The sequence below is a fragment of the Chanodichthys erythropterus genome, chromosome 4 (genome assembly GCF_024489055.1).
Source record: "Chanodichthys erythropterus isolate Z2021 chromosome 4, ASM2448905v1, whole genome shotgun sequence".
Taxonomy (NCBI): Eukaryota; Metazoa; Chordata; class Actinopteri; order Cypriniformes; family Xenocyprididae; genus Chanodichthys; species Chanodichthys erythropterus.
Window position 1 is genome coordinate 25363515 of NC_090224.1, and position 27095 is coordinate 25390609.

At 37.9% G+C, this 27095-nt stretch overlaps 1 protein-coding gene across 3 annotated transcripts in view; it reads right to left on the bottom strand.

The window, feature by feature from the left end:
* arid1b (AT-rich interactive domain 1B) overlaps positions 1-12204 on the bottom strand; it is a 101586-nt gene extending 89382 nt beyond the window's left edge. For 2 of the 3 annotated variants that reach the window (XM_067384632.1, XM_067384633.1), the window contains exons 1-2: positions 11173-12198; positions 4187-4375 (exon numbers count right to left, since the gene is read on the bottom strand). In XM_067384632.1, coding sequence (XP_067240733.1) covers positions 4187-4375; positions 11173-12198 — 1215 coding nt within the window. Of the gene's footprint in view, positions 1-4186; positions 4376-11172 lie in introns of all 3 variants that reach the window. The other variant, XM_067384634.1, reaches the window with a different exon arrangement.
* Positions 12205-27095: the final 14891 nt, after the last annotated feature.

Here is a 27095-nt window from a genome sequence, read left to right on the forward strand (position 1 = left end):
TCCAGGTAGATAAAAGTCTTTATAGGGTCCCTCTTGGTCGAGAACGCCGACAACTAACAGCTGCACAAATGCACTGCGCACCCCTCGGTTAGAGATTACCCCAAAACTCTCTCCTGTAATGATCTCATTATGTGCTGGCTGCATTCGGTGATGTCTTTCTTGATTAGTGCCTCTCCTACATTCCTCCGTGCCAGGAGGAGATTGCTGATTCTGATCTTTCGTTCTAAAAAGGTCACGTCCATACCCAGGGGCAATCACAGGAGGAAACTGCACACGACTGCTGTCCTGCTGATCTTGTGTCAGTATAGCTGACCAAAGATCAGTGTAATGGATCTGTAGGTAATGAAAAGAAAGTGGCTGAGAGCTGAAATAGCAGTTTGTGTTTCTAAGGTCCAAAAGATGCTCAAGTATGTGAACCCAAACACTCGATTTCACGCGTCACTGTTTTCCCAAATTGTGTCAAAACAAGGAGGTATACAATAGCTGGAGAAGTCTATCTGTTAGCATTACCATTCATCTCTATGGCAGTTGCTTAGCTAGTGCAGTAGTTAATCTGTCAACATACCTGAATAATAGTATAAATATATATTTTTCATTTAAAATTAATATAAATACTGAAAAAAAAAAAAAAAAAAAAACTCTGTGCATGTGTAACTGTTATAACTAGGCCTGGAATTGCTACATTGCTAAAGACAATAGGTCAGTAATATTGACTAGTTAACACAGGTTAGCGTAATGCTAAGGAAGCTGTGTTAGCAATAGTGGTTTCGATTAAAAAGCTAGAAATGTCAGATTTAATACATAATGTTATATATGATAACAATGATTCCAAACAAAATTAGGCAGAGCTACAATCGCTCACCAGCGAGGCAGATATGAGTTATAATTGTGGTAAAGTGAATCAGATATTTATTCACTTACCATTCTGACAGATTCAATTAATGATTTTTTTAGAGTGTGGTACATTAGCAAAAATTTGCAGACATTGTCTACTGTCAATAATGTAGAAATGTATGAAGCACAGCTCATAAAGAAGTAACTTTTTAACCACGCACCCAAATCCACGTGACCAAATGTACATGTGAGGAAATCTTTTACCCTCACACAAAATTCCACATCACATAGAATCTACTGAGATGACTGGATTTCGCCTGTGAAAAATAAATAAATAAATAACAAAAAACAATAAATGTACACCTTTAGAATGATTATTGAATGATCATTTTGACTAAATTATTAAAAGAATCTAAAGAGTCGTTTGTTTAAGAAGAGGGCTACACTGGAGGCGAATGTATCTGTTTATGAGCACAGTCACTGTAGACAAAGCAACAAAAGATGTGTTGTCTACTTCAAGGTTCTCAGCCCTTTTGTCTTATTACATTAGATTCAGATTTTAATCTCACACCTTTAACAATAATTTCTTTTACCATGGCTTTACAGATTCAGCAGCTGGCCAAGCATTCACATCTGCATTTATGTAAAGTATGTTTCTGGCCTAAGCCTACACATTTTGGCAAAAATTAAACAAAAGGAAAGATTAGGTTAGAGTTATACAATAAAGACAACATGAGACATAATTCAAAGTAATGTAGTAGAAAATGAAACATGTTTGGTTACAATACTACTGGTTTAATTTCAGTCATTTAAGAGGCAATGGTGCTGAACTTAACACAGTCCAGCTTTTGAGTCTAAATTTAGTAGGGCAGTCTGTACCCAGAATAGGGCGGCCCAGCCCAACCAGACTGCCTGCCAAGCTCTTCTGACAGACACGCGGCGCATTAGACTGTCAACATTTCTGGTACACTGGGAGTACTGTCGCTCCATGCTGACAGGCACAACAGAGTCATTCCTTCTGCACCACACTCTGTGTTTCCCCTCGGGCTGTCACTATTCAGACCGTCGGCCTGTGGGACATTTCAGTTTCCTGTGGACTCAACAGCATGAAGAGCACCGTTGCCATCTCTGTTTGAGAGCTATGAGTCAGTGTTGCTAATTCTGGTAGTTGAAGGTAACTGTGCATAGAAAGTAGATATTGTAGAAGGATAGTCCCCCATGTGGCAGCCAGCTGGGGTGGGCAAAAACATTCTGTATGATAAAAAATTAAGCACTGCCATCAGACAAGCAACATAACTAGGCCCAAGCACTTTTTTTTTTTTTTTTTTACAACTTTTGTGCCGATTGTGAGGAAATGTGTTGAATTCTATAAAAGGCATATAAAGTTAATGTGTTAAATGGAGCTAGGATCTGAGAAAGCATACAGATTACATTTAAAGACCTCATGATCTAAAAACATGAAAATTGATAACTCAGTTCTAAATTCTAAATTCTAAAAATTCTAAATTTGATTTAATTAAACCTTTTAAGTTGCAAACATATTTTTTTTTAGTTCTGTTGACATAATGTTGATCATTACATTAACTTAATATTGGGTGTAACAAACTCAAATTTGTGCTTTAAGTGAATTTTAAAAAAAATAATAATAAGTTGTAGTAACTTAATTACATTTTCTTGATAACTTTGGAAATTGGGTATAGTGGATTTGAGGTTCCCAGCATTTGTTTTTTAGGTAAGGGAAAGACCTGTTAGTGTTTAATGCTGTTATGCTTGACATTTAAAAGAGTTTCTGTAATGTAAAGTTTTTGTAAAGTTTTTGTGGTTACCATTATGCTGAAGAGTAGATACATAAAGGTAAACACTGCATCAACTCTATAAGCGATGACTGTGCTAATGCCAGTGAAATGTAATATCTTACTTGTTCATTAAATGTAAATGCTAAATAAGTTACATTTAGCATGTTCTGTACTAGCTGTTCTGTACCTTAAGTGTAACATAAGTCTAATAGGTCCCAGGTCTATAACTCAAGTAGTTGGAGTGACTTAATTTTTTGAGTAATCAACTTAAAAATTGGGTTTATGTTACAAATCAATCAAGTTCCTCTAACTGATATTGTTTGTTGGTTGAACATAATTTAATTTTAAGCTGTCATAACTCAAAACAATTAAGGCAAACTTCAAATGCAACAAATTCTTTTTTAGATTGAAAGTAGGTCTGTTAAATTAACATGGAAAATCATTTCCCCTATTGATAAAATTAATTGTAATTAATTTTTACTTCCAGATCCTGGCTGTTGCACTCTCCCATATTATATCCCTCCCACTATTATTGGTAATAGCAAATAATCGTAGTACAAGACTTTGATGAAAACTAAAACCTTTTGGCTATTTCATAAAAGGGGGGGGGGCAAAAAAAAGGGGCAAGGTTGGGGGTGCACCAATCATGATTTTTCATGACCGATTCCAATTGCCGTTTTTTTACAAGCAAATGGGCTGATTCCAATACCGGTCGCCATTTTTGTCTTTAAGCAAATTTATTTATTGTTTATTTGCTCTATTACTGGCCTTAAAAAAAAAAAAAAAAAAACATCTGTAGCTATTTGAAATTAGAGGCAACGACTGCATTTTAATCACAATCCAGACAAAGATGCTACACACATTTTTTTTTATTTAAATTATATTGTATAATTTCTAGATTTAAAGAAAAACAGAATGGTCTGACTTCAGCTTTGTGAAACTATGCTACCCAAACAACACCTGCACAAAACAAACAGCACAAGGACTGAATGGAAATGTAAATTCGCTCTCTGACAGCAGACAGACGATAGTGTGTTTGGAGCAAAAACCAGCCGGTTCCGATCGATAGCCGGTCGACCGGTGCATCTCTAGGCTAGGCCCTTCAAAATGTCATCCCACAACTTCCTGTTTCCATTGAAAATCTTTCAACACAGGACTGAAAACTGTGCCGTCAAGCCATTTCATTGGGTCTATTATACACAAACATTCAAGGGACACATTTAAATTGTGAAACCTGTAGGACATTTTGAAGAATTCTGAACAGGCCTGGTTATAAGTGATTTATTGTGCATTTTAAAAATAATAACAAAGACCCTTTCACATAATGCGTGTCAACATTTCCAAATGCATTCAGCTCTATGGACTGAAACGCCAAGCACATGACATTATGAGGGTGATACGGCTTCAAAAACCAAAACTTGCGATTTTCTGCTAACTGTCAACCATATAAAACAGACTTTCCATTATGGCATCTGTGGAAGTCAAAGCTGCATGTAACAGTTGCATTTGAAAAGGACTTAACATTTTCCTGCAACACTGAAAATCATTCATTCTACCTGTTGCTGAGGGTACTGCATCCCTCCCATGCTGACTTGGCCACGTCCCTGCATTCCCATTGGGTATCGGTGAGAAGTAGGTGATCCGTATGGCTGTCCTGGATAAGTTCCGCCCGGCTGAGAGTAGGGACTGTTGCCCATCCCGTACATCTGTGACCGCTTCATGGCCATAGGGTCCATTGGTGCCACCTGTTGAGAAGGGTGTCAACACTTTAGCATGAAGAACAGCAATAGTGATTTCCAACATATGACAGTCTTTGTCACACATTTATATGACTATTATGCCTGAGCAGACTGGAATACAAATAGCAATCATAAGGTTGAGCAGTTCAGTAAATGGAGAGATTCAGGGCAACGTGCCATCCACTGATATGGGGGGGGGGGGGTCAGGTTTTCTCTCAAGTGTCTCATCTTTGCCAGAAAGACTGAGAGCCATCCAAGCTAATCTTCTCATGTCACTGCCAAATTCAGGCCAATTGAAGCAGCACTTACAGAAAATGTGACCAATTTGAGAAAGCCTGGGAGGCCACTATAAATGAACATTTTGAGCGTCAGCAGTCATGCCAGAGTGCTTTGCTGTCACACTCACACACACACACACACACATTTTCTCTGACTAGACAACTATATTGTCAAATTAGAGTTGCTCTAGTTTAGAGCAAAAGGAGTTTGTGTACCATTAGGCCTTGTGCACCATTAGGCCATGCCTAAAGAATCTTTGTAGTGGAACATTGCTGAAAGTTTCCAGGTCATTCTTACTCAAGATGCAGTTTAAGCCATCAATGACAAGCCTACTGTTTTATAACCATAAGCCATTTTCATCTCCAATTTACTCCTAACGCACTTCGCTGATGCACTACAATCAAGTCAATCATTAAATCAGCAATTAAGTACACACGGTCATGCTATACTGTAAAAAAATAAATAAATAAATAAAATAGTCACAGCTAAATTACTTTGTTGGCATAATGTGAACAAAACAGTAGAGCCCAGAGTGCTTTTTTACTTTATAAAATGGTTACTACATAAAAATATTAAGAACTAAAATACATAATTTCCAATAGATTTAGACCTAGTCACTGACATGTACATTGCATAGGTGGGTGAGCATGGCAGGGTTGCACTCTCCATAAAGCCTCACATTAATTGGAACATAAGACTTGCACTTGCGGCTTTAAATCTACTACTTAGTTTGCAACTACTTCAAAACATTGGCTGCACTATTTATTCTCAACACAAAAATTGTAGTTGTAAACAAACTGCTAACATAAGATTTCAGTATTTTGTAAAAATGATAACTGAAAACATTTGCCTGCAACATTTATTCTTAACAGACATTTTTTTTAGATTTAGTACTTTATTTAGTGTCTAGAATTTTCACTCAGTATAAGGGGTGTAACGATACGCTCAGGTCACGATACGATACGTATCTCGATACGGAGTTCACGATACGATACATATCACGATATTTTGAACAAAATGAAACTGAAATTCAAACAAGATTTATTAAAAAAATTGTCCTTGTACACACAAGATCACATTTCAATAAAATAAATAAATATAAAATTTTAATAAAAACCTTCTGTATTCAAATTAACAGTTGAATAGGGCTGTCTGTCACTAAATTTTTTTTTTTTAATTTAACATGAACTTAGAATTATGAATAGGGGCCGTTCACATATCGCGTCTAAAAACGCGTGGAAGGCGCGGCCGCACCGCTTCTTCTCCTTTCCAAAGCGCTTGCGCTCCCGTGGCTTCGGTCGTTGCTATGCAACCTTGAACTGGGCTCTCCAAGAGGATCAGGATGTTTCTGCAAAGGATAAATGATTTCTAGCCCTTGCATTAGTTTTACTACGAGATATATTGATGGAGATAAGATATAAAAACCACCATGTACAGCTATGATCAGCTGTTCGGCTGAGCTTTTGATGTTTTGTTACGGAAAGGCCATAACTGATCGGTTGATTCTTGTCACACGACCTGCGGTGCGCTTGCGGCATTCTGAGAAGATGAGAATTGCATGCGCGTCGCGACCGCGTTGATCCCATTATGAGCGCGCCTGCCGCGCGGCTACATTTGAAAATAATAACTGACTTGCATGCGGAAAAGACGCAATATGTGAACGGCGCCACAGAACTTAAAGCAAAGCATCGCAAGCGTCTTTTGCTTTTCTGTGAGCACAGCTGTTGCTGTGCACTGCGGTGAAAGAAAGCCACGACTTTTCTCACGCGACCATGCAAGAGACTGACATGAGAAACGTTTAAACCTGCTTGCAAGATTCAATGTGTGCCCGAAACACTTACTGAACTAGAGATCTGATTGAGACACACCATCTACGATAAATCGTTACACCCCTAATACTTATAGTAATTTAAAAATGTGGTAGCATTGGATCTGGACAGGAAGGATAACTCTGGGAGTTGGAAGGGGTGTGTCGCGATTCTTCCTTCTCACATCGCGATACAGGTTCGTGGACCTGCGTATCGCAATTTCGATTTCATATCGCATATCGTTACAGCCCTAGTATAAATACACAAGAATGGGAAATACTGTAAATAAATGATCATGAAATGTAATAATTTAGATATGTAAACTACCATTTAAGTATCCTTTTTTACTTTGATTCAGCAAGGACACATTAAATTGATCAAAAGTAACAGTAAATACATTAATAATGTACTAAATATTTCTATTTAAAATAGTTGCTGCTATCACACTAAAGGTTTTAACAGTCGTGTAAACGATAAAAATGAACGAACAGTAAGTAAATGAATCTGGGGCAGTAAATAGCCAAAATACAAATAGTATTTGAAATGGAAATTTTATTTTTTTGTGTTGAAACCAGGAACAACCGGTAGTTAATGTAAAGACACAGGGCTTGTGAAACCTCTCATACAATCAACATACAGTGTATTGGTGAATTTCTGTCACTAATTACATTTTGCATGGAGCCAGTGGCAGACCAACGCACACTTGGAGGCCTGGAGAAAGTTCACCGCTTAAATGGGCTTCATGCTGAAGCCATTAACAACTGAAGTTATTCTCATAATGCCCTTTCTCTGAATATGTAAATGAGTATAAATGTCAACATCATCCTCATGTATGTCTAAAGAATTGAAATCTGTCACACAAAACACAAACTCATTGATGTAATTCAACCAGTATGCCATTTTAGTCAAACCATTATTCCTGATCGAAGGCTTCTGTAAATATTTAGCTTATGTGGGAATAAAAATTTGTGGTGCAACATACTTAATATTATTATAATAATGCTTTCATATTATCTTATATTAATTTAGCAAAAATGCAACAAATTCACCAATTAGCAAGAAAAAAGGAACAAACCATTTTATAAAATAGCATTGTAAGGGAGATTATAACAATTTCAGTAAAATTCCTTTAAATATCATGTAACAATTTAATTCAGTAAGAGAAAAAAAATATACACATTGCTAAATTGGTAGAGTTTATGTGATGCAGGTAGCACGGTGAGCATTTTTATTCTCAGAATTGTAGGCAAACTGGCATATTTAACATTATTAATAACATGTATATAACAGTGTTGGAGAAGCAAGTCTGAAACTGTAGTTTGACAAGCTAAAAATTACTCATAGGTTGAAGTTGTTAAGATACACACTGCATCCGAAAACAAATACTACCTTACTATATAGTATGCAAAAAACAGTACGCCAATGTAGTATGTTCTTATACACAGTAGGTGAAAAGTCCCCGGATGACCTACTACTTCTACCGAGATTCTGAAGTGCGCATTCGATGGACATGGGAGGAGATTTATGAATTAAATTAAAGTGATGCAGCTAACACTGTAGGTCATGTGATAGTAACAATATGGCAGATGGAGTACATCCAAATTTCATTCATACTACCTATATTTATACTATAAAACATACTTTAACTGTTGTGTAGTACCTACTCAGACAGTACGCAATTTTGGACACATCGACAGTCAAACTATACCCTTCTGAGAAAGTAGTTATATACACTACAAGTTACTATCAAAAAAATGTAGCCAGCTACATTGAATCTACTTTTCTTTTCCTTTTTTACAATGAAATTGATTATTACAAATAACTGAATAATTGTTAAGGAAGAATGTTTTCAGTAAAAGATTTGGGGTGTAAAACAATGTAATGCAATACAATTGTGATTTGTGAGCATTCATGCAACTTAAATAAGATACACATGAGTAGTCAAAAATGTACGTTAAACTCACAGCACATGCAGTGGTGGAGCTTGCAGTGTTTACTGTGTATGGAGCCGCTCTGAGAAACAAATCATGAGCTGCTTGCGTGAACACAGTGCGCTTCACTCTAAAACCCGCCACAACAAACTAATCTATATTCCTTGTTTAAATAAATCTTAACCTTTGCTGCGTGATAAGTGCAGCTATAAGCTATATCGTAAATTTGCTTTCTGTTCGATTGACAGATGCTTTGCCAAAGCAATGGTGCAAAAAAAATAAACACTATGTTTGTGATCTTTTAGGTTCATTATAAAATTTTGGCGGGACAGATTATTCTATGTAATTAATCATTAATCAAAGTCACAGTGTTTCAAGTTCGATTTTAGTGATAATGATTAATCATTGTAATATAAAGGGAAATAGATATTTGATATAAAAATTACTCCATTTAAAATGGCTTTTACCCACCTGTATGTGTGTCTTTAACTTTATGCTTGAAGTCTTCGACACAAACAGCATTTTGGTTTGCATTGATTACATACAAGTATAACCTTTACTAGTCGATTCATGTGAAATATTAACCCACCCGTCCTTTACATAATCATCAGACGATCTCTTCTCAGTGCACCGTAAAGCTGCAAGAGGCGTTATATAAAAACAGATGGTGGTAATGCACAATTTTAGTTTGCGATATAGTAAGACGAGGACACTCCACTACTTTAATAGATTGCATGTTTGTCAAAACGCAAAACGGAATGTAGCTTTTGGTCACGCTACACCACTACTTGCTGGAAAAATAGTTAGCTACTGAAAAAGCTACACATTTTTAAAAGCAACTAGCTGAGCTACTGTCAAGCTAAAAATCTAGTTAAGTTAGTAGCGTCGCTACTTGTAGCTAGCTACTCCCCAACACTGGTTATTAACATATTTCATTAACCTTTATTCAAAGTGTATAATTTTCCAAAGTAGATCCAAAATGCTCTCAGGATGTTGTACAAAATTGGTCACGAATGAATGGAAGGCGTGAGTGCTATCATGTGTCTTGGCATCTCTTCCAATCATGTTGCCTGGGAAGGCCTTGGGATTACCCTGGGCAATCCAGCACAAATGTTCTTCATGTGCCACTATGAAAGCATGGCTAATCTGCATGTGTGAAGGTCAGGACTGCTCATCCATACAGAGAGGGGCCCGCGGCCAAAAAGCATCAGATCGCATAAGATGCAGAACTAGAGAACTGAAAGCAGGCAGCTTTTGCCGCTTGCTTATGATAAACTATATGAGGAAAAAGAAGAACTTGAGTGTTTGACCACTGTCTTTTGTCTACAAATACAGATAACTCAAAAGAAACAATACACTTCACTTATTGGTTATAAACAGCTAGCCAAAAAAATAAACAGATTAAATTATTACATTTACACAAAACAAAACATTACCAGCATTTCTTGTTTAACAAAGACAAAACCTACAGCATTTAGCAGGGTGAATATTAATATATGCTAAACTATTCCAATGGATTCATCAGCGTTCCCTTTAGACCTCCATTAAACATATTAAGCAGCAAAGTCAATTTATCACTAAAATTGAACTTGAAAAACTGTAACTCGGCCAGCTGGACTGTGAAATCCAAGGCTGTCTCTCAAAACCAAGTTAGTTGCCTACCTAGACAGTATTTTTTAACATTATAGTCTCAAAACTCAGTGAGCTGCCAACCAAGACAGGATTTTCGAACATTACATATTCTCAAAACGTAGTGAGCTTCCTACTTATAAAGCAATTTCGAGTATCACGGCCTCAAAACCTAATTAAGCAGCCTAGATAGACAGCATTTTGGGTATTATAATGCCAAAACCTAGTGAGCCACCAACCTAGACAAATACTTAGACGGTATAGTCTCAAAACCTAAAGAGCTGCCTAGGTTGAGATACAGCTTTAGTCACTATCCTACCGTATAATATCTTTACACTTAAATGGTTTGCGTTTAAGAAAACCAGTACAGATAATATTTGAAAAAAAAAAAATTAACTAGTGAATGTGAGGTGAATATGAAAACATAACTCCTGCATAATGATGTGAAGACAGACGGGCGCAATGGCGCTAACACCAGCTAACAATGCTAATCAGTAGCGCTGTGCACGGAAAACACCGTCTAGCCCTTCGTTTCAGACAGACAGTGCTTAATGGTAACCATACGTTGAAAACGAAAACGAAATTGTATTCGGGGAGAATAATTAAATCGCACAATAGCTTTATTTCACTTGAAGAAAACGCGCTAGCAGCGAATTTTTATTTAGCAGCGGCGCAATGCTAGAATGTTCCATCATTTGAATGGCACCGAACGAGCTCTTTATCGAAACCATGGCCGATAATTTATTCAATACCATGACATTCATTTCTCAGTAATGCTTCTGTAATATTATACGGTGTATACGAATACAAGCAGCCCAGCATATCTGATCGCAGTGTCTACTACAATCTCTTGTAGCACAAATAAAGTCTCAGCGCAGGCTAACTCATGCTAACACCGTTAGCACAGTCACCTTGGACAGAACTTGACATGTTCTGTTGCCTGTCAATCCACATACAAACCCAAACCCCGGAATAATCTTGACTACAATAGAAGAACGCGAACCCTTCATGCTATTTCACCATTCATATAGACCGAGCGCATTCAATAAATAGAAAAGCAGAACACTGTAAGCTAATATTGTGGGTAGCATCAGGCCACGGCTAGACCTGATGCAAAACTTGACACACACATACATAAAAACGCTAAAACGTTCACCTGAGCTCTGCTGTTCCCGTTATTCCCAGGGCTCATGGCTGGGTGGTTTCTTTGTTGTGCTCCCCAGCTGTGGCTGGCAGCGGGGCTGTACGGGGAGCTCATGTCTTTGCCCAGACCCATGCCGGACTGTTGCTGCTGCGGCGGCGGGTTACTGTAATCTTGATAACCGCTGCCATATCCCCGCATCATCGGACTCGGAGATGTCAGAAGCTGGTTTAGCGTGGGTGTAGCTCCAGAAGGGTGCTGTTGGTTTTGTCCGGGAAACCTCTGAAAGCCCCCAACATTGGCACCGGGAGCTGGGGTAGTTGAGGCCATAGCAGCCTTGCCATGACTAGCAGCAGCAGCAGTGGGCGAATTGGTACCTGGGCCCATCATGTTCCCCTGCCGCGATGGGCTCATCATACCGTATCCAGCGCCACCGTACCCCGGCCGGTAGTTGGGATAGTGGTTGTATGGATTATTATGGTACCCTTCGTGGGAGTTTTGCACTTGATCCATGTTGCTCTGTGCCTGATGCATTAAAGCCGTCCTAGGGCTTTGTTGTCCGCCATGTTGATCAAAGCAAGGCCCTCCTCTTCCATTCCCGTAATAATGATTAAACTCAGAAACTGAGCTGTTCCCGCTTTGGGACGCGTTGCCGCCGCCGCTGTTGTTGTTGTTATTGTTGCTCGTTGGTCCAAAGTTGGAGTGCTCGTACCTGCTGCCCATCCGATCCCCCCCGGTTTTGGACGAGCGATCCTCCTCGTCACTTGTATTCAGCAAACGCGGATGGCGATCGACCTGCGTCTCCAGAGCGTTTTCTTTCCCTCCATCCTGTCGATTCCCCAAATCTCCGCGCACGGGAGTCGGTTTGATGCTGCTGCTGTTGTTGTTGTTGTTGTTGTGGACGGCTCGCTGCTGGTGCTGTGGCTGCTGATGGAATGCTTGCGACTGTTGCTGTGGAGGTGTGCGATGATGAGGCGAAGGAGGGGGATCTCCGCTTCCAACATTTTTCACTTGATGATTCGCAACCAGACCCGTTTCCATGCTCAAAGTCGCGGTTAAATGAGCAGAAAATGTTGTAGGTTGATTTCCAGCGTCCGTGTTTTCGTAGAGACTATAGACGCATGGTGATGCCCATCTACATTATTCATTGAGGTAGCGCTGTACCCATCCACTGCCACACATCACACCGATTCCTCCTCATTCACACCGTTAGATTTGGGCTTGCGATTCGTGGATGAAGCTCTTGCCACCCCTGTCCTGTCATGTCAGTGGACGGCTGTGCGCTGGGCAGTTGGCACGAGCTGCGAAAACAATTAGGCTACTGAGGCGTTAAAAAGAAAGGAATATGACGACAGTGTGTTTTTAACTGGTGATGTTTAGTGACCAGAGACAGGAATATACTTTAACTTATTTAAAAGTTTATTTGTTATACCAAAGTTCCAATTCCCACAGAGGCAAATGTGAACGTGCACAAATGTGCATAAGACCCCTGCCGGAGCCCCCTTGCTCCAGCATGGCATTATCAAGCATCTCCTCCAGTTCTCCACTGCTCTGCGCTGAGTCTGCTGGAAAACACGGACTGGATGATTTAGAAATTTTGGTTTAGAAATAGGGTTTTATTCCATCCTTCTTTTATTAGTTAATAGGTTAACTTAATAGATTAAACTGTAGCCAGTAATCCTATGCATCTGCTACAATGCAAAGGTGGCACAGAAGATCTGACATACCTTATATTCCACAAAAGGTGCATGCTATTTTACTGCAGAGGCATCATACAACAACATTATAGAAATAATATTGGGGAATTCATGTTGTAAATATCAAATTATGAATATAGAAACATATTTTTTTTCCTGCAAATATGAAATTAAATAAGTACAATTATGTCATTTTAAAATATATGCTACATTTATGTCATAAAAGTTTAATGCTGCACAGATTCTTAATTTGTAAATGAATAAGTGCTGGATCAAAAAAACAAACAAACAAAAAACAATTAAAAGGCGAAACTACATGAATATAGTTACGTTACGACCAAATATGGGTATGGAAAATGAAAATATGCTGTCTTTGACATTTTAGCAATATTAAGTTATTAACTTATTACTTTATTAGAATAATTCGTCAGGTATGCACTCTCTCCAAACTTTACACTTTACTGCGAGCAAGACAATAATCAGTATCAGTAAGCACCAACCAATAGACCTTATCCCAGCAGAATTGATTATCGAAAGTGCTCATCGAAGCTGTGCATCGATTTTTCCGGTTATGTATATTTCAATGTGATATTAACAACTAGTTAAATAAACGCCTCTTTAAATAAACATCCGGGGGATTATTTCAAAATCCGGACATTTTCAGAGACAGAAGGGATATTTTGATGATTGCTGTGTACAGAAATTATCTGAGAAAGCCGTGGCCCGTAAACATACGTGATTATTTTACCACATGGTGTCAGTGCTCGTCTAAACTAGTAATGGCAACGCTGCAGTGTGTGAGAGACTTGACGAATGAGATCAGAATGAGCATATTTATTTATTTGAAATATCTTAGTTATCATTCTGCGTCATTTTTCATTGAAAATCATTTCACTGTATGTGTACCCCCTCACCCAGGTCCTACTCGCCCCGCTCTGCGCGGGCCTCAAACCTGGGTCTCCTGCGTGGGAATCGGATGCTTTAACAAGGAGGCTGCAACCTATAGCGTCAGTGGCTAGAGCATCTCGTTTTTAGTGAGGTTTACTTGCACATCAACTACTAGCTGACCTCCGTTACATATGCAATTCACAACATTTTTCAAAATTCATAATGTTGTTCATAAAGCAGTCGCACTATCAACACATTTCTGATTAAGATTAGCTACTTAACGCATCACACGCCGTGTATTATTTTAAAAGAATGATCTTCATCCCGCCGTATCAGTCTCACCCATGCTTTTCTCTATTCTTGTTGTGTCGGGAAATCGTGAAAACTGAGGTAAGGGTGTCATTGTTTAGAATTACAGCCGCAGGATCGCTGCAGTAACACCGGTGAGAGAATTCAGTCATTAGTTTTGATTGCATTGCGATGGGACCGGAAATAGCGATACACTGCTTTGCTTACCGGAAATAGGAAGTGTGATAAAGGTCTGAGAGTGATTAACTTAAGGAAGCTGATTGGTCAAAAATGCTGTATGCTGAGGGCCAATAGCAAAACATAACCTCCAAATACATCTGCATAAACCTGTGCTCGCTCTGTCTCTCACACGCACACTGGCTGCATCTGAAAACTGAAAAATGCTGCCTTCGGAGGACACATTCCAAGGTAGGAAGGCATCAAGGCATGTCCAAATCCAAAGTCGGCTTTACTTCCTGTCTCATGAGATGCCTTCATCTGATCAATTTTTGAAGGCAGCATAGATGTATCCTTCGCTTCCTTTGATATCCCACAATCCTGTGCTTTCCATTCTGTGACAGTTGAGCTAAAACATAAAGATGGCATCCGAAAGTCGTGGTTGGTGGTCAGTTTGTGTGTAAATACCTTTTAGATCATTGTTTTCCACTTTCGATTTCATTTAAGGCGAGAAATTGTAATACTTAAATATTCACTTTTTTCAACAAATCTTGCGCTATTTTGCTGTAGATCATTAAACCGTTGCACTGCCTCAGAAGTCAGTTCGAAATGAGTTTCATGAGGTACCTTTGTGCGCAAATGCTGCCTGCAAAGTCTTTGCCTTGCTAACAAGTCAGCTGCCAAAGTTATCGGATGAAGCCACTGTCACCATGCCAGGCACTTGTTAATGTTGGATAGTTTAAAAACAAATGCTGGAATGTATATAATTAAAAATCAGACATTTTCCAGAGCAGAATCCAGCTCAAATTAAGCACTGCATACAAGGATTTGAACTCACTGTTTTGGGGTTGCCAGCGCTGCTGAGCTATAGGAACACATTTGCAGGAACTTCATTCTTGCCTTATGATCTAGAAGAGGGGTGGACAAACATGGTCCTGGAGAGCCAATTTCCTGCAGAGTTTTGGTCGAACCCTAATCAAACATAACTGAACCAGCTAATCAGTGTCTTCAGCATTACTTTGCCCATCCCTGATCTAGGGGTACATTTACATGACAACTATGTACTAAAAAACTTTTTTCATTTTTGAAAAGTTTGACATATAGACGACAAAGCTGTCAAAACAATCCCCGTTCACACAGGTCCATGAAAACGACTAAAAACACTGTATTATGATGCCAAGCCAGTAGTTGGCGATGTCACTTTGTAAAGAACCACTATAATAAGTATGCGCATAACGTCACCGTTTTCAAAAAATTGCATTTCTGTAGTTTACACGCATTTAAAAAAAAAGGTTTTCAAAAGGCCCTCAAAATGCTATTTATGTAAATGAACGACCAAAACACATAAAAATTTCTGTTTTAAGTTGAAAATGGTGTAGTGTAAACACCCCCTAAAACAAATACAAGTAAGTGTTAGAGATAAACACTTGACTGAAATGCTTAATAAAACTATAAAAGAGGCATAAAATAAAAAAAAACTGACATTTATGACTTAATTGTCTTCTTTCAACATTATTATTCTTTCTATACCAACCACTGATCTATATGCAGGAATGAAGGATATTATAGGGTTACAAAGTAAGGGTACACATTGCCATCAAAAAACAAATATTTTACATAGACATTGGATTCTGACATTCATTGCTGCCCTTCTACATCGTATACTGCTTGAAAGATTTCTGACACAGACATCAACATTAATTCAACAATCAGCTATACCCTATTCTAGATAGCAGCAATTCCATGCCAGATTTTGTGAAGCACAGTGGAATTGGTCTCAATCCATTTCTCTGCAGCCCAACACATCACACAGATATGGACTGAATCACAGGATATAGCATTCCGTGCTCTAGACAAGTCACAGAAAAAAATATATATTATATTGTGCTATCACTAATTTATATGGCTGTTAATAACGTTTTATGGTGTTCTATTTAAACTGCACCAGCAGCTAGTTTCTGTTACTTGCATATTTGTATCTCACCATTAACAATACATACTTGAGGTGTCTCCCTCAAGCAACAAATTGTTGGAATATTGCTTAAACTGCTATATCTCTAAAATGACACCTCTTAATGGGGTGATATGTGTATGGTGGAGAGGTAGGCCTACTCTGGGGATGGCTCGGCCTGTTCAGCATGAGCAGGATGTGAAAGGACCTCCCCCAGCAGCAGTGGCAGCAGCTCAAGCACAGAAACTGGGTCAGACAAAAAAAAAAACCCACTCAGGCAGTCAGGCTTAGCTCCAGAGTGATGCTGTGACACTGCAAGCATTTTCTCCACAATAGAAATGCAACACATTCTAATACAAAGTAGTAAACAACAGAAATTCTTATGCTTTCAAGGTCAAGCAAATGATGGACTGAATTATTTTAAATGAACTGGAAATAGCCATGCTATAGCAATTAGTTTTACTATTACTATTTATGATCAAAATTGTGTATTTTTTGATAAAAAATTATGAATGCAAACAGACACTCCAGGTTTCAAAATGAGATCTTGTCATGGCAGTTTAAATTGAAGAAGTCGTATTTAAATGGTTATGACTCCATAAATAGATCTTAAACTCCTATCTTAGGAGCTATTTACACGACACCGTTTTCAACTAAAACTTTTTTGCATTTTGGCCATTCATTTACATGACAACAGTGTTTTGGGGGCCTGAAAAAGTGCAAGTTTTGGAAAATGATACTATAGGTGCATAGTGTTTCTCTACAAAGTGACATCGCCAACTACTGGCCTGGCATGAATAATACAGCATTTTTGTTTGTTTGTTTGTTTGTTTGTTTGATGATTTATTTTTTGGCGTTTTTGCGATAGGACAGTATTCAGACAGGAAGCGAAGTGGAAGAGAGAGGGGGGACGGGATCAGGAAAGGGCCGCGTGCGTTTTTAGTTGTTTTTCACAGATCTGTGTGAATGGGGGTCACTTTGACACTGGTGTCGTCAGTATGCGAAAAATGCAAAGGAAAAATCTTTCCATTTTACTACATCATTGTCATGTAACATACCCTTAAAAATACACTCCATAGGACGTTATTTTACACTAAACCATTAAAGATGAAGTATGCACTGTAGAGGATGAAGGGTATTTAGTCTACCTAAAAAAGTTATTTTTCCTTTTTTTACATGCAATACAAAATGTCAATTTTGAGCAATATCTTGACCACTCTTTTTCCAAATAACAAAAGTGAATTGGGAGCTTTCAAGCTCAAAAATGTTCAGAGTTCAGAGTTCACTTTATTAGCCATTTGCAGTATAAAACCACATTGGAAAAGATGTGCAAGAAGCTCAGAGTACAATGTCAAACACATAAAAGACATAACATAAAAACAGACAAGCAGATGTCTAAAATGTCTAAAAAGCACTATAAAAGCACCATATCGTCCAAGCAAAAGTCCACTCATGTGCTGTTATTCAAGTCTTGAACCCTTTTGATAGCTTTGTGTATGGAACTATCGAAATTCTTCCAAAGTCGTGCCTTCTCTCTCAAATGAAACATGGCAGGGTTGATGTTAATAATGTTTGGTCAGGAGAAACACCAGTGGTGTTTAATGCTAATAAGGATGCTTCAAACTTGACGTGACTACGTTCGCAAAACAATTCTGTGAAATTTGGGTCTGTTTCTCACATAAATTGAGAGACGTTGCAGCGAAATGGGCTGATGTCGCAAGAAGTGGCTCTGTGTTGTTAAAGCTGCAGTCCATAAGTTTTGCCTTTTTGTCGCCATCTCTGTTTGAAGCCTGCATTTGCAGTTATTTGAGAAATTATCATTTTTACGTGGGTTGTGCATCAGCATGGCTCCTCAGCATAGATGTATCTAATGTTTGCTGTCACTTGGAAGGATGACCAAAATAAGAATTTTCACCTGAAAATGTCATCTGAACAAGTAATATGTCTGCCATTTTTGTTCTGACCAACTGATAAAAAAAGTATTACAATAAATCGGGCTGCCAATGGTGATCAAATCTAAGAATTGCTTAAGGCAGGTGCACACTGTGCAATTTTGGCTATGATTTGGTTGTCTGAGACAAATTTTGAGGATCCTGAAAGATTCCTATTATCCTAAGCAAAAATTTGTAGTCTGGTCGCTAGTTTGACATGTTCACCAACAGCCGATCAATGACCGTTGTGATCAAATTTTACTTCAGACGAAATTCTGGCAGTGTCAGAAGATTTGGAGCATAGTCCTGCGGTGTGACTTCTCCTACGACAAACATCAAATTGTCTTTGTTTTTCAAGATAAGCCGTGATCAAAATTAACGCCAGAGATTTCTAACCACCATTTCAGTCCTGCGTGTAATGCAGCTCACTTTGTCACCGAATGTGTGTGGGTTGATGATGTAAAACTCCGGACAAGTTTTCAAGCGCGCATCTGTTTTTAATGCTTCTTGATTGTCGTACAGTCTGACATACGTTGGTGCTCAGAATTATTGGCACCCTTGGTAAATATGATCAAAAATGACTGTAAAAATAAATCTGCATTGTTTATCCTTTTGATCTTTAATTCATAAAATGAGTAAAAATCGAACCTTTCATTGATGGAAAAGAATTGAAAGTGGGGGGGAAATCACATTATGAAATAAATGTTTTTCTCCAAAACATGTTGGCCATAATTATTGGCACCGCTAGAATTTTTTATGAGTAAAATATCTCTGAAGTATATTCCCAGTCATATTTACATTTTTGTAGCATTTTTTTAGCTTCACAACATAGAAAGTAGCTGTAAGAAAATAGCTAAAGCATTGAAAATCCCCATTTCCACTATCAGGGCAAGAAGTTCCAATTAACTAAAGATGTTACAAATCTGCCTGGAAGAGGACATGTGCCTAAATCGTCCTAATGCATGGTGAGGAGGAAAGTTTGAGTGGCCAAAGACTCTCCAAGGATCACAGTTGGAGAATTGCAGAGATTAGTTGAGTCTTGAGTCTCAGAAAGCGATAAAAAAATATCAAACAGCACCTACATCCCCACAAGTTGTTCAGGAGGTTTTCAAGAAAAATCCTCTGCTCTCATCCAGAAACAATCTCCAGTATATTAAGTTGTCAGACATGATTGGAACTTTAAATGGGACCGGCCTCTATTGTCAGATGAAACTAAAAAAAGAGCTTTTTGGCAACAAACCCACCAGATGGGTTTGGTGCACACATGGATAAAAAGTACCCCATGTCCACGATTAAATATACTGCTGGGTCTTTAATGTTGTGGGCCTATTTTTCTGCTGGAGATCCTGGACATCTTGTTCAGATATATGGTATCATGGATTCTACCAAATATCAACAGATAAAAAATCAAAACCTGACGTACTCTTGTCAGTCGTTCTCCAAACTCATCAGGCATTATAGAAGACGAATCAGAACTGTTTTCTTGGCAAAAGGAGGTTGCAAAAACTATTGAATAAAAGGGTGCCAATAATTGTGGCCAACATGTTTTGGATATAAACATTTATTTCATAATGTGACTTCCCCCCATTTTCAATTCTTTTTCTTCAATGAAAGGTTAGATTTTTGCTAAGTTTATGAATTAAAGATCAAAAGGATAAACAATGCAGATTTATTTTTACAGTCATCTTTGATCATATTTACCAAGGGTGCCAATAATACTGAGCACCACTGTATAGGACAGCTGAGATCCCACAGTGTGACACGAGGATCATGTTCATACAGTATGACAAGCAACAATCGTAAAGGACTATTATAAATCGCTCAATGTGCACCCAGCTTTAACTTGGAGTACGTCAAACCCTGCAAATTATTATTATTGTTATATTTTGTTCTCAAATGGTTAATGTTAACAACATCAGCATTGTGTGACTATGTGTATTTAGTGTGTCTAACCTGTAGATTTCAATTTCTGTAGCCACTCCACAGTTTGAAGACTTTTGCTTTTGACTACGGGTGAATCTCCAGTTGTTACTGAGGACTGTCATGTGGATCTTTCTGGAATACAATCCACCATCAAAATGATAAATTTAATTATTCCAGCTGCTGTGAGAAAAGGCTATGAATGATCCGCTTCCTGCAGAATCCTCACATGCAATATAGCCTACTAGCTGTGACTCCTTCTTTATGTAAACAGAAGTGACGTAATGACGCAAAGATGAACGGCTGCATGCTCAAATTTCCTGCGGAAACCCACCAGTACCGATTTTATTATAAAACATTATTACAAGCTTAACGTTGTGAATTGGGCTAAGGTAAGGAGTTAGTTTTGAACACTGGCTGGTTATGTACTTGCTCAAAATTTGATTTTGGATCATTTTTAACCAAAAAAAGTTATGGACTGCAGCTCAGATCAGAGACGCTGGCCAATTGCGTTCACACAACATTTGCTGGCTAATTGTTTCTCTGTGCCATTATTGCTATTATTTCATATTTAGGACAATTTTTATAACTATATATTATCATTATCATTCTAGTTATCGTGCTTGCTGTGAACAGACCTTTAGTTTGAGCAAACTCTTTTATGGGGCGGGGGGAAGATGGAAGATTTTTAGCAGTTAATTTCCATAGTAACTCATGTTACATGGCTAACCTGGTCCAGAGCTGGTTTTAGGTGCTGACTCTCATGAAAACCGATGCTCTCCATGTTTTTGTGTGGTTGTTTGCTGCAGATGTCCCACTTTTCCCACATTTTCTTTCTTTTGTATTTTGTGTTTTATATTTGTGTGAATGACACTGTGTGCACCCTCGTTTTGGCTTTCTTATTACCACCCATGATTTTTGGTGGTTATCAGAGTATTAGGTACAAAACAGATTTTTAGTACTTCAGTATATTTAACTTTATATCAGTTATTGTTGTTTTAATGTAAATTCAATCCGTAAAGCCTAAAAGTTTTTTACCATATTTGCCAGTTTTTTATATCAAGCATTGTGAACCTGCTGAACATGATCTACTGGGTTTTATATACATATATACTGTATATAGGTTTTATAAGACAAATTTTGGGGTAGTAATGTGAGAGGCTGATGTATTTTCTGTAATGCTTTCTGGTGTGGCTTCATTTCGACCAGCAACACAAGATGGCAACCGTCCTTTATGAACGAACATGTCTTGAGCTGAAGCTGGCACAAGCCCAAACTGCATTTAGAACAAGGCACGGTGTCGCTGATTGCATTTTTCCTAATTAAGCCTCCCCTGACCTTGGCAGAGGCAAATCATTAGATTCTCATTTTAATAATCACACCGCAGCGGTTATATTCCACTGGGTCTCTGACGGCACTGGAGCAGTCTTTAAGCTCTTCTTAATTTTCTTGTTTACAAGAGGACCCAACTTTATAGCGAGCGTAAGTAATTGTGTTGGCGGATATGATGACATAAATGACTCTCTAATTTAGGCCCACAGTGTATGTTTGAAGAACAGAAATGTATAAAAGCTACTTATGTTTTTTTAATTTTGTGTTTGATGTAGCTCATGTTTTAATGAACATTATAGAGGTATATTTTGGTTGTTTTTGTTCAATTGCTTCAGAGGACAGCGCTTAATGATAACATAATCACTAAATTACCTGATCATTATTAATTACTTAAGTAAAAACTTGCTTTAGTTGTGCTAATGAATGGTTGCCTAGCAGCCAATGTTACACATTCAAGTCACCATTCAATGTCTATTTTAATCTTAATTGAAATTCAAAGCTTAAATCTTGGACTGTTTTCTGATAGTGTGGAAATTCTTACAAAAGAAAAGTGTTTTCCCCCTTTTGCAAGTATGAACATTAAAATTAAAGAGATTTTTGTGGGACTAAAACATAATTTTTGACCGTTAAAAACAAATAGAAAATGAGAATTGGCCACCCTAATAATAACAAGAACCAATGTTACTCTAAATCTAATCTTGTAACGAATGGAGACTCAGGCAGGGGATCCAAATGCAGCGTTTTATTAGAAGTGAGCGTGGTCGTACAGGCAGGGTCAAACAGGAACAAACAGGAGCAATAAGGAACAGGCAGAGTCGTAGTCAGGGTACAGGCAAGGATCGAGGCAGGCAGCAATGGGTCGTAAAACAGGAATAGGCAGGAACGATAACAGACAGGCAGACAGGAATGGTAATGCTCGGAAATGACACACGGTGTAATCAAGACTTCGCAAACTGGTGGTGAGAGTATGAGTCCTTTATAGTCCTGTTAATGTACTGCAGCTGGGTGTGGTGATTAGTGATAGTGATTGATGGAGTGAGTGCAGGTGATAGGCAGAGAGGATTATGGGAAATGGAGTCCGGGGTGAACAGGAACAGACTGTGATCGTGACAAATCTATTCTGCAACACCATTACCTTACAATTAAAGTTTGATGGTTATTCAGTTCAAAATGCTTGTGTATTTAAGTCGACAATTTTTTTTTTTAAATATATGTGTTTACAAATTTACTTTGTCTTCCAGAAAAACAGACCAAAAAAATATTGAAAATTCATCTGGCATTTACAGGTGTATTTTTGTCAAATAACATTTTCCACAATGAGAATCCATCCATGGTATGAATTTATGCAAAAATTCATTTCCATTCAATTTTTTCATGTAAAAAAAATACTTACTTCCAAGGAAATTGTCTCACAATAGTAATAGTAATAGAAGTTGTATACAGGGGAAGCCACTGGTGCTCTTTTATTAAATGTAATAAAATATATCATTTCACTCAGAGAAGAGTGAGAATAGAATCCAACATAAAATGTTGAATAACAAAAATAAAAGTAAATTCAGACCCCTGCAAGCATAGGCAAAAACATAGTTATGACAATACACACGAAACATAGAAGGACAACACCAGACACCAAACTGAGCAGATGACAAGAAATAAATACACTAGGGAACACAAACAAGGTAATCAGGCACAGGTGAGAGTCATGAGGGTTAATGACAGAGATTAGAAAATCTACAAACTAACTACAAAACAGAACTGCAAAACTAAACAGGAAACAGAAAATGAACCAATATACAATAAAAGTCCAGAAACACAAAGGGGAACCTGTGACACAAAGACTGCATCCGAAATATCATACTTCCATAGCAGGCGAAAAATAGTATGTGACAAAAGAAGTATGTCTGAATTTAAAGTACTCAAAAAAGAGTAGGCAAAAAGTAACCGGGTGACCTACTACTTCCAGCGAGATTCTGAAGTGCGCATTCAATGGACACTTTACTCCATGAGGCCATGAGAGTTGATTTGTGAATAGAATACCTCAGGGATGACGTGTTTTTGTAGGCCAACCCGGAAGTTAGCGGCGCACGGGTTCCCTTGATCGAAAACCTATTCATTTTTCCCATAGACTTTTGGAAAATCACAGAAAATAAGCTCTGTGTTTAACAAAGGGTTATGACACTTACACATTTTGTCTATCAAGACAATCTTTACAAGTTAACACAACATTTATACATTTTGAAGCCTAAATAAAGTTGTCAGATATAAAAGGCTAACAGTAGGCTATAAACGGACTACAGCACACCATGGTCGCGGATCAACGTTGTCACCACCAAGCTTCCTCAAACTGCATTTAAAAACCAACTCTATTTAAAGACATGCTCACTGATTATGATCTGTGCTGTTATGAATACTTATCCACTTTTTCATGAGCAATACTGTCCAAATGTCCTGTCTGTCATGATGACGTCTAAAGTCCCCGCCAAAGAAAGCAGTCCGTTTTAGCACTTTGTTAGCAACCGCCGTTTTTAAGACACAGTAAAGGTTTAAAAAAATCACAAGCAGGTTATAACTGGTGTGTTTTATGTCATAGATCAAAACGTTAAAATATTTAGAGGCTTTGTTAACCGCAGACCTTATTTCAGGCGATTTAGCAAAAACCCATTCAAAAATCTCATTGACTTCGGAGCGATGGAACCAGAACCCCTAAAATGCTTACTCGCTTCCGGGTTTTGCCTACAAAAATGCGTCATCCCTGAGGTACTCTATGGCAGTGAAGCGATGCTGCTGACGCTGGTAGGTCTCATGATAATAACATTGTACTTACACTTCGTTTCATCCGGAAGGCCTCATCCCAATGCCCTAATCCCTCCAAAGGGTTTACCCTCCGGAGTGAGAGCTTTGAAGGGATGAAGGGTGTTGGGGTCAAAAAAACCTCTTCTTTTGGAATGCACTTCTGCGTCATCTTAACGAGACAATCAAGGAAGTGCCTTTGTCGCATTTTGTACACTGGTTAACCCCCCAAAAAACACGCATTTTGTTTAACGTTAGTTACTTGTTTATTTACATTAAATATAATGTATATTGTGTCTATGTATTTGAAACATTTGAATGGACTTATAAAGGTAGCTGTTAGGTTTTTTTGTTGAAGTTTAATGTCGTTTTTGACCATAATAATGTACCAAATCTAACTCGTATAAATATTACAGTAGTATAGAAAAATACATACATATATTTATAGGTAAAATCGAACTCCGAGCCTCCTGTACCCATTCTGTGACATCAAACAACTTTCCTGTGCAAAGGATCATGGGGGCCCGAAGTGTCAGTTGTACCCTTTGAAATCCTTCATTCCGAAGGGCCCTTTGAAGTGGCTAGTTTTGAGCACTTCAGTTTGGAACAACCCTTCAATATGGCAGCCATGATTGTTTTCACTCCGAAGTGCCCTTCAGAGGGCGATATATCCCGTTTGGAACGCACCGTATGTCCAACTTATATTCATAGACACATTCATACTATCTAGAATGTACTTTTTAGCATCCATGAAGTAATTTCTTATTAAAAATAAGTGCCTACTCAAGAGAGTATGCTATTTTGGACACAGCCAATGGGTGCGTCTCAATCAGCTCCTTAGCTTCCTGGTTTGTGAATATATATTGAATTCAGGCACTGGTAAGGACCCTGGCTCAATATACATTGGGACACTTGGACACTATTTCCAGCGACATGACAAAGTCCTCATTGTACAACATCTGGTATTTATGAACAACAGCAGAACTGATATCTTTCCAGCATTAATATTTAATGTTATTTAAAATACATTATATACTTTTACATATACATGCAACATTTCAGCTGTACATAAGCTATTAATGTCAGCTAGATTATGCTCATTGCCTGCCTAGTGATGTATGTATATGCTGAAATAAAATTAAATAATGGCTTGTTGGCCTATTTTTTAAAAAACCTCTATTGTGTGTCATTAGTGAGTGAGTTGGCTCATTCTGATTTATATTTATGTTTTGCAATTTCAGAACAACCATAAAGGGAACATAGTGAGCTTTGATTCTCCATAGTTTCACAGTGTATTGTGGGACTTTTTAGGGAGTGAACGTTTTAGTGTGCTGGAAGGATTTTGCAATAGAAACAGTCCTTAAAATGGCCGACTCTCTGATCAGTGCCCTGAGGAGAGATAGGGAGCTGATTGAGAAGCACCCAAAGCATATGTGTGCTTTATTCTTAGCAAATAAAAATGTATCTATCTAAAGTTAGCATACTCATTTTTAATGTATATTTTTGAGATTTTATTTAGTCCAAACTTCCTATTTCAATAGGAAATGCATCAACACAGGAAAGAAAACTTTGCCTTTATAGTCATTTATGGTCATGTCTTTAATTGTGACAGACAGGCAGTTGATTAGCATTTGCTGAGCACCAACAAAATGACATGTAAAATATTGTTGGATGTGCCATTTCAATAATCAGATATAATCTTCCAATCTCAACAAAACGCTAACATGGTAACTACTTAGAATAAGTTCAGTGTGACTCTGTGAATAAGGTAACTAACCAAAACCTAAATGATTTAACTGAATAAATCTGTCACACTGGCCACACACTTGAGCTTTCAAATGCCCACATTGATGTTATTAATTTCATAAAGACAAACAATGAAAAATGTCTTAGTATTAATCAGTAGGGTCCAGAACAGTTTAAACATTCTTCATGTTATCTTATTTTGTGTTCCACAGAAGAAATAAAGTCAGGTCTGATAATATAAATGATAGATTACTACTGCAATATACAATATTCCAAGTTTTCTGCCTAAGGAAAAACCAAGCCACCAGGCAATTGTAGGAAATAAGAATAGTTGATAAAACATCTGGTAGTGCAATTTTCTAACAACATCTTTTTTTAGGCCTAATAACATCTGGCAAAGAGACTACCACAGATAACCTTTCGTCTAATTTGGGTAGATTTACATTCATGCAAAAAAATATCTTGGAGGTGTGTATTGTGGGGTTCATATTAAACTATTTGTTCTTTCGCTGATCAAAAGTGGTCAGATACGTGATATGAATATCAGTCAGCAGTTGTAAGGGCAGACCATGGCACAATGCGCACTGTTAAACTGTACTGCCCTCTGCTGACAGCTATGAGAGCAGACATGCTGTACAATGTCCTTAAATGGGATTTTGTTGCATGCATTTAAATTAGAGGATCAGTAGCCCATATGACACACAACATTAGTAAAATCTGTAATATTGGTGTAATATTTGTATCTCAGTTGTAGTGTGGAGGTTATAAAACACTACTGTCATATTCTGTCGAACTCTTAAAGGTGCCCTAGAATAAAAAATTTAATTTACCTTGGCATAGTTGAATAACAAGAGTTCAGTACATGGAAAAGACATACATTGAGTTTCAAACTCCATTGCTTCCTCCTTCTTATGTAAATCTCATTTGTTTAAAAGACCTCCGGAAAACAGGTGAATCTCAACATAACACCGACTGTTACGTAACTGTCGGGATCATCAATATGTATGACCCCAATATTTGCATATGCCAGCTCATGTTCAAGGCATTAGACAAGCCAGTATTAACATCTGGAGCTGCACAGCTGAATCATCAGACTAGGTAAGCAAGAAAAAACAATAGCGAAAAATGGCAGATGGAGAGATAATAACTGACATGATCCATGATATCATGATTTTTAGTGATATTTGTAAATTGTCTTTCTAAATGTTTCATTAGCAT